General features: G+C 36.2%; 1 protein-coding gene across 4 annotated transcripts in view; it reads right to left on the bottom strand.

Moving 5' to 3' along the window:
• Positions 1 to 4768: 4768 nt before the first annotated feature.
• LOC134205268 (protein ovarian tumor locus-like) overlaps positions 4769 to 11862 on the bottom strand; it is a 69834-nt gene continuing 62740 nt past the window's right edge. For all 4 annotated transcript variants that reach the window (XM_062680364.1, XM_062680365.1, XM_062680362.1 and 1 more), the window contains exons 10-13: positions 11403 to 11486; positions 9872 to 10350; positions 9480 to 9800; positions 4769 to 5125 (exon numbers count right to left, since the gene is read on the bottom strand). In XM_062680364.1, coding sequence (XP_062536348.1) covers positions 5024 to 5125; positions 9480 to 9800; positions 9872 to 10350; positions 11403 to 11486 — 986 coding nt within the window. In that variant the 3' untranslated portion in view covers positions 4769 to 5023. The remainder of the gene's footprint in view (positions 5126 to 9479; positions 9801 to 9871; positions 10351 to 11402; positions 11487 to 11862) is intronic.

The following is an 11862-nucleotide window of genomic DNA, read 5'->3' as shown; positions in this document are numbered from 1 at the left end:
CTTGCTTTGTTCACGAGTATATTGACTCAGAAGTTATGGCGAAATACATGTTTACACAAAAAATGCGCAAAAAAGTGTCACTAATATTTTTTGATACTTATCCTAACCGATTTGCTCGCAACACATTGCATTCCACGCAGAATCCTGTCCCATTGTTTCCTAATGAAAATTGTTCGAGCTCAGAAGTTATGGCTAAAATAAATGCACAACAAAATGTCACTATCTTTAACCAATTTGCTCGCAACAAATTGCATTCGACGCAAAATCTTGTCCTTTAGTTTCCTATTGAAAATTTACCGGATCGGACTGTCCAAAATAATGTTTTACACAAAAATGCGCAAAAAGTGTCACTCATTTTTTTTGGTACTTATCCTTAACCGATTTGCTCGCAATATAAATTGAAAATTGGCCGGATTGGATGATGGGATCAGAAGTTATGGCCACAATACATTTTTTACACAAAAAATGCGCAAAAAGGTGTAACTTATCCTTAGCCGATTTGCTCGCAAATTGCATTCGTCGCAGAATCTTATCCCAATGCATTGGAATGCTTCCTATTGAAAATTGGCCGGGTCAGAATATTGACTCAGAAGTTATGGTCGAAATACATTTTTGTCTTTCTCGTAAAAATACAAAGTATACGTAATATTTCCGCTCTATAATCGAACTGTTTATAGCGGAGGCCCGGAGATCCACAGTGTTATATACCGATAGACTCAGTTCGACGAATTGAGGTGATGCCTGTGAGCATGTGTGTGCGCAAAACCAGGGCTGTTACAAACTAGTCGAATTCCAATCCGCGAAATCCGCGACTGGCAAATTGAAATCCGCGACTGTAGAAACAAATCCGCGACAAACAAAAATATAGTTTCTTACTTCAAAACACGTTTTATAAATGCGAAATTTCAATATTTTGGCTTCTAATCTATTGGAATATTCGTCCATAGAAAAGAAAATGAAAGAACATTCGCTAATTTATGTAATACCCAAAACTGCATAGATAACGCTTCAACCATATCACGAACCACAGAAAAGTGTGCAGTGTTGAACTATGCCTGAAAGAAATTCATTTTTTAATGATTCCGGGAAACCCTCCATTCTAATCGATGTTGTATAGATACATTTAGTTATAAGTTGGTTGGGCAGATGGCATTCTGTTGTCATAGGTAAATACCACTTAGATCAAAGGTTATATTTGAATTAAGGTACACTGGGGGAAGTGGAAAAAGGGGGTAAGTGTAAAAATCGACTCAAAAAATTTCAATTGTAAAGACTTTACAGTTTTTACCACACCATAACATTGTGCAAAAATATAGTTTAATGTTCACACTAATACTATGTTATAATCTGTGTTATACTTACACTAGCACAGTTTACGCTGGAGCTGTCATTTTAGGTTTCGCGAGAAATTAATTTTTGCATTCATAAAATCAATTCTTACTTGCATAAATTGTTCCCTTTTCCGGTGATTTTGCACCACAGGTGACCACTATAATATAATTAAACTAATCACATTCAATTTGTAGTGGTTTGTAGCATGAAACCTAATAATTTAAAGATTTTACACTTACCCCTGGTACCAAACACTGCGGGGGAAGTGGAAAATGTTCTGATCACGCAATTTTTCCTTTCCTCCAGGGTTTATTTTGATAGCTGTGAATCTTAATATGTTCCTTCTTTGTTATCATTGTGATTTGAGTGATGTTTGGACTAATATACAAAAAAAAAACGCTTGATTAATCCACCTATCGGAATTGATGCCTTTCACATGTTTTACATATGAAAAAAAATGTTGAGAAATATAGAAAAAGCTCTGATAGGTAAATATATTCCATAATACATATTCATTTATATTCATAACAAGTTTCGCCGTTGAATGGAATTTGTTGCAAACAAATCGGGTAGGAACAAGTGCATGAAAATAAGTAATAATTTTGTACGTGTAGTGCGCACACACATACATACAAACACGCACACACAGACATCATATCAATTCGTAAAACTGAGTCGATAAGTTAATAACAATGTAAGTCTCATTTTCCCTAAAAAAATCATCTTTGGGGCGAACATACAGATTTTACGTACACTTTGTGTTCGAGAAGGCACAACCAGCCCTCCCCTACCTATTTCAAGAATTCCTTAAGGACCTATTTCTTGAATCGAATGAAATTATTCAACAAACGATACTCAGAGCAATTACCGTCTTGATTTTAATCACATATCACTACTCATCACAATTGGAGGTCAAGATAACTTGGGTTTTCCACTTACCCCATTCCGCTAGGGAAAGTGGAAAAATAACTCCCAAATTTCAAATATATTTTTATAAATTCCAAGCGGCTAAAATAGTATGAATTACCGCACAGTTGGTGCAAAATGGACTGTTTTTGGGAGCCCATAATGATTGAAAGCATTTAGATCATTTAAATTGGTTTTACAATAATTTGAACATGAACTATCGATTTTTCCTTTTCCACTTCCCCCAGTGTACCTTATACTTTTTAGAACGCTAGTTTTTTTTCTAATATCTACCATTGTTTTACAAGGGCATGGACGCACCAATAATCCGTCCGGCTATTTATTGATCAGTCATTGGATTTTGCACTTCCATCAATCCGCCAGTTAGAAAATAAGACAATTTCTTCAAAAGCAAGCGACATAGCTCTGCAGAGGCCCGAACAAAGCTTGACAAATCTGATTTAAAAGCACTCAGGCGAAATGATACCAGAGGCGGACAGGAACGGTTCGGTTTAAAAACTTGGATAATGTTAACGATTTGAAAAATGATGTCATTACCACTGCTTATGAGATAATGGATGGGGATTGCTAATTTTATATAACACGGACACGTTGTTCATTTACCGGAAGAGCATCAAGCAAAGATAACATGCACTAGAGGTACCAAAAGAGCCCGTAGGTAGGCTTCATAGTAGGTCGCGTACAGGATGGTGTTTTGCAATTGAAGTAGACCTGAGGGTACTAAACTTCAGTGCGCTTTTTAGCAGTTGGCCCAGGACTAACTGAGTACGTAAGAGTATATATCGCCCCAACCATTAACATGCGATCTGATCCTTTCTCAACAAAAAGAGAGGTCAAACAATCCACAAGGACTTTCTGTTTGACAGCTGATATTGCCGAGGATGACCAAAGCGTGGCATTCCCAACCTAGACCTCAATCCTTCAGCAGCAAGAGACACTCGAGGATGCAGATGAACCAGGTTCCCACCACCCTAGGATAAGGCGTCATGCAAAGCGGCAGGAACCCCAGGATTCTAGTCCTCAGGGAGAAGCCGGAACAGCGGGAGCCCTATCATGTCATTTTTTTGTTTATTTTATTAGTGTTGTTGTGTTTTTATCTTTACCAAATTTTATCCTTACAATAATTTTAATGTGACAATTTTAATTCAAAATAACTGGCGAAGCCCTTGGTTGGCTTACAAGGCGGCCCCTCTTGTCCGGCCTTCCTCTTAATTTAAATTGCTATTATATGTACCTTGCTATTGGCGGGACCCAAGGTTGGCTCGCGAAAGGGATCCTTCTGATTCCTTTCCTCATTGGTGTTGAACCGAATATTATAAATCAAAAACACATAAATAAAGACAGCTTCGATCAGCTATCAGTTCCGTCCCGTCAGTTGCATGTGTGACTATTAATGCGTTTGATCCAACTTTATCATCGACCCTCTATGCAGCGCAAGTAATCATAATTGTAATTCCGAAATTAGTGGCACAAAAGTTCTAGGCAATAAAATAAATAATTCTCGGCATTTCAGTAATCTATAAATGCAATTCGACAGACTTTCTATTAGTCCACTTAAACCAACATCCATACGACTATTGAAAGATTATTCGAATACCATGTGTTTGGATCTTTGACGGATTGCTTATTCTGCAAACGCCCAAATAATTGACATGTTGAATTTATCCTAAAATTAAATTGGGAAAATCGCGATTTTCGCGAGAGTGTAGTTATAAATCCGCGATTTTCGCGACAATGTTTGAAGGAACCGCGATTTTCGCGACTGGAAGGGTAAATCCGCGACAAATCCGCGAAATTCGCGAAAAACGCGAAAACCGCGAAATCCGCGACTGTTGTAACAGCCCTGCAAAACATGTCACTCATTTTCAGGCACCTATCCTCAATCGATTTGCACGCAACAGATAGTATTCGACACGGAATCCTATCCCATTTTTTAAATGCGTGTCTTATTGAAACCAGATGTTATGGCCAAAATACACTTTTTTGAAACAAAAAAAAAACGCTTAAGTGAGTGTCACTTATTTTTCAAGCACTCGATTTGCTCGCAACAGGTTGCATTCGACGGAGAACCCTGTCCCATTGTTTCCTATTGGAAGTAGGCCGAGTCGGACTATGGGATTGGAAGTTATAGCCAAAATATTTTTTTTTTTCATTAGCTAATCTCGAACTTATCCTTAGCCGTCTGTCATTCGTTTTTCGTGCACATATACCATGCAACCGATTTGCTCGCAATACGTTGCATTCGACGCGAAATCATATCCCATTGTTTCCTATTGGTCGGATCGAACCATGGATTTCAAAATTATGGCCAAAATACATTTTTACACGAAAAACACGTAAAAAATTCTCACTCATTATTTAGGTATGTACTTTTTCCTAACCAATGCACTTGCAACAAATAGCATTCGACGAACAATCCTATCCCATCATTTCCTATCGAAAATTGGCCGGATAGGACTACGGGCCCTAAAATTTTGTCCAACATACATCATGTGTGGATTAATCAGGGTTTTCTATATAATATAATTCACTTTATTTTCTCTTTCATCACCATCTATACTCTAAGGATTTTAAAATAATTGAAATTTAGATATACAGGAAACTGAATTGAAAACTATTTATGAATAAGTACAAATATTAAAAATGTATGCTGACCCTGCACATGTACTCTTACTTACACCTACAATAAATGTTCTAATGATATTGAAAGAATATTTTCTAAAAACCTTTTAATGCGGTATTAAAATATATCGAACCAAACTACCTATTGTGTTACATTACCAGAATCATTTTTATCTTCATTGTTGCTATTGACGCCGCTGTATGTGGGTGGTGGTGGGCGCGAGTATCCCCAAATGGCATAACCCTAAACGATAAAGAAATCTGTTAGATTGTGTATCTTACTTACTAGAACAAATAAAAACTAAGGTCAAGGATTTAAGCAATGATTTGATAATACCATAGACAAACAGACAAACAGCTAGAACATTTTCTTGAAAAATTCATCGTTCAGATTTTTTATTCCTGTTGAGGTGTGCCACTGCGACCAGCTTTTAGATTTATTGTAGTATTACCCTAATAGGGAGCGGGACGATTTGGGCAGCACCTACTATTCCCGTCCGCAACGTTAATAACTCGACCGCGTTCCAACCAAATGGCTTGATTTTTTGTACATCACTAGATGTCGACAGAAACTAACAATGTACTGAAAAACAAGTAATTCGGTTGTAATGCGATCGAGTAATGAATGTTGTGGACGGGAATAGGGGTACTGCCCAAATGGTTCTCTACCCTACTTAGATAACAGCCCCAAAAACCACTGCATATTTTTTTTTCATCGTTTCAGTAGTTTTCGAGTCTACAAGGGTCAGATAGACAGAAATTCAGAATCGAGTCGGTGCAACGCCGATTTTTACGTTTCGCACTACGTAAACTTCCATGGAGGGATCCACAACGCCTTCCAAGCTATGAATCGCGATGTTAGTTGATAAATTTGGAACCGCTTCGACACCGTAGGGAGACAACTCGAGCTCTTCTAATTGCTGACATCTTGCAAGGCCGAATTGACTGAATCAAATTAGCATCAACGTCCGTCCCAGAGCACTACAAATCGGCGCAATGCTAAGAATGCCTTTCAGCCGAACTAACTACAGCATGCATGGTGCTATCAGCGGGTTGCAGAGAAACTTCAATCGTGTCTCAGCTTTGTTTGACTTCACCATTCCCCGACAGACGCTGCGCCGCCGTTTCTACCAGTTCTTTTCAGCACAGTAGACTACGTAAAGACTGATATGTTTTTGTAAATTGTTTTGAATGTATAACTTTTAGTTTTGTTTTAGATTCGCCCAAATATTTTTTTTATCACACCATCATTGGTACAAATTAGTCATATAAATAAATAAATAAATAGATAACGAAGGTTGTGAAATAAAAAGTAAAAGAACAATTTGATAAAATCACAAAACTCATCAGTTTTCTTAAATAGTTTCCTAGGGAAGATCAATATTTTATTATTCAAAAAAACTTATTAAATTATTAATTATTAAAATAAGGCCACAAAAAATCGACGGGGTGGAGACACAAGAAGAAATTAAAATGTGTTCCTGCCTTATTTGCAAAACATGCTTCCGATATGAGTGAAAGATAAAACGCTGTTTGAAATCGTACTCCAGGATAAGCCAAATCTAGAGAATATCCACATGTTTGGTTTATACCTGAGACCAGCATTCATACTACTGCGTATACACCGCAGCAAAACGGCGAAGAAAGCTGTGGTAGATTTTCCCTTACCAATGCAACACAACATACACATACAGTACAGTAATATCAGGGCTGGTAGCGATGAATGTCGTTCAAAATAGTGACTTTAGTGATCAACGATGACGAAAAAGTGACCAAATAGTGACTTTCAATTGCAGTAAAAGTGACCAAATAGTGACTTTTGTATGAGGTTTTTAAAACGAAGATAGAGCTACAAGTTGCAATATCATTGTTATGATATAATTAGTAGATTGCAAACTAGTGTTTTACTTTTGTTATCCTTATCTAGAATTCTATAAGTAATCAAGAAAAGGTAAGAACAACAAAAGCATGAAGATTACTACTACTGGCCACGCCCATCTTCACCGTAAGGAGGGAGAAATTGGAAACAAAGAGGCCAGTGACTGCGACACTCTCATAAGAACCACGGAGTTGGATATTGCGGATGGTATTCGTTGGATCAGCCAGAAGCTAGCAATGTGACCATGATATCATATTAAGGCATCATATTGAGTAACACACGTCACGGAAACGGTTAGTGAATTACAAGTTGTTACACAAAACTATGTTGATAATTACAACATTTGTTGTTTAATATGAGCTTGAAGTGTTTTTTATAATAGCAAACAAATGATATAACATGATTTAATTGATTCTTAGGCGGTGAACTATTTGGACTCACAAAGCTTATAAATCTTTGGAAGGACCATTCATTTGAAAAACATAAAATAATTAGAATAATAAAGAAATTTGAGAAATACGATTTTACCTGTTATTAAACTATGATTTAATAACACATTTAAATTATGTTTTTGAGATTTTGAACTCGACATGGAATTCTGAAACAAATTTTGAAAGTCCAATGAAACCATGATCTCTTATTTGAAATTCAGAAAGTCTTATAAACTATAAATTCTAAATGGCAGACTTTAGTATTAAAGTTAATAGAAAATGGGTGGCCCAAGTTTAAAAAATCTTTCAAATCTAATTAGTTTGTTTTTTTAGATTTAAAAAATCCGATTCATTCACTTCCACGCTAGTTTTTTGGGTATCTATTCTTAATCTATTTTACATTAAAATGAATTTCTGCCGGTCTGAACCTTATATACTCCGAAACTACTGAACCAATCTGCGTGAAAATTTGTATGCAGTGGTTTTTAGGGCCGGGGAAGGTTCTTAAGATGGTTTGAGACCCCTGCCCCCTTTGCAAAGGGGCTTCCCATACAAATAAAAGATCAATTTCAACTCGAGAATAAATCAGAGAATAAATCAATTATAGACGAAACAAAGTTCGTCGGGTCTGCTAGTTGTTAATAAACAGAATCTCTTTTATAAAAATGTGATATTTCTAAAATAACTCAAATCAAAAAGTTTTGAGTTACATCATGATCCTTTTTAAGGCGATTTTATTCACGAGCTTTTTTCATACACACATTTTCTTTACCAACTCCTACCGGGGTTAAAAGCACTAAATTACATCAAAATTGAACACCCTCATTAGCAAAAATAAGTATTTTATCGTGCCATTTTGGTTTTCTTTTCGAAGAAGCCATTAATCAAGCATTTTTTTTCCTGCATATGTTCCGCAACTATGTACTTTCTGTCATCAATGCCCTTATCGCTCATTATTCTCCATGAAGCATCAAACATCATTGTCATGTGATGAAACCGAGCCTGTTACTATGTCACCGGAAGGTATAACAGCTCACCAACAGACGTGGTCCAAATTCCAATACTCCTCAAATATGTACTCTATACTCGAGGTCAACCTCTCGCATTTTAACAAATTCTATTCGCGAAGAAAAAGACATAGATCCTCAAAGATCATAGTCGACATGAATCGAAAATAACCTCACGATTTTCACTACACACTTGGAACTTTTGTGGTGCATATTTTTTTGGACTTTTTTACAGGCAATGCAAAAATAGTGACTTTAGTGACCATTTTCCGAAAAATAGTGACTTTAGTGACTTTTGGATACAAATAGTGACTTTTTAGTGACTAGGCTCAAAATAGTGACCAAGTCACTAAAAAGTGACTCGCTACCAGGCCTGTAATATCCCGATTTTGTCACCCCCCTGGTGAATTTTGGGGTGATAAAACAGGGTATGTGACAAAATTGGAAAAAAAATATTTTCATTTTTTTTTAATTCATTCCTCAAATATGAATCATTTTATGCCTTGGAAAGGTCAAATGCGTGAACGGTACCCGTTATTTCTTGTCGAAATTGCTTACAGAATATTTCCCAGGTACTCAGAACTCAGAAGTCGTTCGTAATAAACTACAGACGGTGAAAGTTATTTCATGAAAATCAATGTTGTTTTTGGTATTATTTACGAAAATAAAAAGAATGACAATTTTTTTTGGGGTGACAAAATCGGGTCGAAAACGTGACAAAATCGGGACGTGATAAAATCGGGTCGAAAACGTGATAAAATCGGGGGTAGACAAAATCGGGGGTAGACAAAATCGGGGAGTGACAAAATCGGGTCAGTACTGTATTTTATGCTTAGAATGCATACCATTGCATTAATAATTTAGCAACATGTATTGAACATCGTACGAAAACTAAGTTATACGGCCATACTAACGGAAAAATAAAACAGATAGAATAAGTGATTTGACTCAGCTCAGCTGTTTTGAACCACTCCCGCTGATTGTCAATACATATGATACAATACACGAGAAAAACAGCTGATTCTGCCTTATAACATGCCTCATTGGGTAGAGTTGAATTAAAAAGCCCACGAGAGAAGATTTATCTGCGAACGGCTCATAGAGTAAAGAGGAAATTTTGTTGTCGTTACGTTTTGTTAAAAATTACCGAATAATATACGATAAATATAGTATGCAGGGAACTATTTTTTGCGTGTTATTTTTCCATTAAGTATACGTACCACCTTACTTGAGATTGTACAAGTATCTAGACTATCAGTGCATTGATCTACCTTCACATACCTGAGGAGTTTGTGGTTGTCCAAATATCATAGGTGAATAAAGCGTGCCGTACTGGGCACTTTGACCTTCAGGGACTGTATCTTCGGGACTAGCTGGTAAATTTTCATGCATTACCATTTCCGGGTTGTGGGGTTGTGCTACAATCCCAGTTGCTGATGATGGCGTCATGAGAGTTGCGTAAGGATGCACTACGTAAGTCGGTACGTAGCAAGTCCCTTGAGGCGTCATCATAGGATCTATGTTGACGGAATCGAATGCATATAGTGGTACTCCAACTGGATATGGGTTGATGGCAGGATGCGTCGGACCATAGGAATATGTCTGCAACAAGTAATTATGAAACACAAGTAATTTCATTGTAGATCTGTTTCATCAAGCATTATTATACATACTTGCATTGAATCTTGACAACTGTTGTCATCCACATTAACTTTTTTAGTTGAATGTTTACTACTTAATATGGGTGATAATCTGGATGAATTTGAATGTTCCGAAGTGGCCGTTCTGGAGCGCGATGTTTTATGCTCTTGTGTTTTTTTGTTAAAATGCTTTGAGTTATATATTTGCTTACGCTGAGAGCTTGAGCAATTTTCATTCCGTATCGTTCCAAACGTTGCTCCTCGAGATCTGGCTGGATAATCGTTTATACTTTGTGTGTTACTGCTTGAAGAAACGTTCAATTTTCTTTCAAAATCATTTTCAAGATCTTTTACATCAATCTCTTCGCTGTTTAAAGGCTCTTCGATGCCAGAAGGCGTATGTCCCATTTCAACGGATATCGGCACGGGGGGCGGCAGCATGCGAAATTGATTTTGACGAAAATATTCAATACCAAGATTGTAAAAATATCTAACAGTCACCAAATCGTTTACTAAAAGTATAATAAAGCACATTTTTGTTATTACAATGTTATGGGAATGCTAATGTAATTTATTAAACTAAGATGCACATTTTTGAGAAATAGGCGAAAGTATAAATTTGATTGTTTCATCAGGATACGGGAAGAAGCCCATTCGCAAATTACATAACACTTTGGGAGATTAGACTGTATCTGTTGGACTCAGAACGTTACAGCCCATACTAATTTTATAACACTTTAAAGGTCGTTACAAATATTTAATTAAAATTATGTCCTACTGGTCTCCGATATAGGTTAATAAAAAATAAATATCAAAGGGGCGAGGGGTGGTAGACAGTTGTTTTTAAATATTTGCTTCGTAGTATAGAAAAAACTACGATAATTGTTGCGTTATATTATTTGTGAATGGGTCCAAGCAAGAAGAATGCATACAGAAAAACGTTTAAAAGTTCTAGACCAACATTTGAAAAGGGCGGAACATCCAAAATATATTCCTTCTGATTCTTCATCTAAATATATAGCTATAACTGTGGACAAAGAATCAGAAGGAATCAATTTTGGCTGTTACGCCCTTTTCAAATGTTGATCTAGAGTTAGCGATGATGAATCTGATTGCAACTGCATTGAAAATATTTGTGTTTGTAGTGCAGATATTTTGAAAGTGCAGCATCACTAAAACGACATTATTCACATCGGAAATCGACATTATCCCATCAGTACACTTCAATCAATGAAAGAGTGTTGCACTTCTACGTGAACTGGTTTTAATCAAAAATGTATCAGTCTCGTCTTGCTGAATTTTCTTTTCAACGGCTAACAATATGCGATTATTGAGAAGTAACGGCATTTTACAATGTTATGCAAATTCTATTGTAGTTTCCTAATCTCTACGTGAAGAATTATGAACTAATAAAAAGTAAAATTTATTTGGAAAAAGAAAATAATGTCATTCTGTTTAGATTTTGTGATGAAATTAGACTTCGAGAATTTATATACGAAGGATTAGTTATAGTTATAGCCTGATTATAGCATATGATTTTCAATGTAACGCGATTGATACTTACGCGGCATATCACTTCCATTCGGGACAATGCTCTGAGGAGCATTGAAATTTGGAACTCCCTCATTGTATCTGGTCGTAGTTAATGCTAGAAAAGAATAAATAAAGGCCAATATTGTTATTCTAAGATACAATGTTTGTATTATAGTGATTTTATTTTTATCGATATAGACCGTCGCCCGAAGGTTAGAGAAGCTTTACAATCCTCACAAAATACATAAAAGGCTGCGACAAAGGAAAAGACATGATCTCAATTTTTTGCATAGGATTTTATAGGATCTTCCGATTCTTAAATTACAGAAAAAAAATCAAACAGCCCAGACGTGTTTGGTCATTAGTCTGCTCATACCAAGAAACGATTCAAAAATTATATTTTTCAATCTTCAATCAAAACGAAACATATACCTCCGACGGACGTTTGTTTTTCCACCTCCAGATAAAAAATTGTTTCAAAACAAACTTGT

Source organism: Armigeres subalbatus, chromosome 1, assembly GCF_024139115.2.
Source record: "Armigeres subalbatus isolate Guangzhou_Male chromosome 1, GZ_Asu_2, whole genome shotgun sequence".
NCBI classification, from domain to species: domain Eukaryota; kingdom Metazoa; phylum Arthropoda; class Insecta; order Diptera; family Culicidae; genus Armigeres; species Armigeres subalbatus.
Note: the sequence above shows the minus strand (reverse complement) of the source record. Positions and strands in the feature narration are given on the sequence as shown.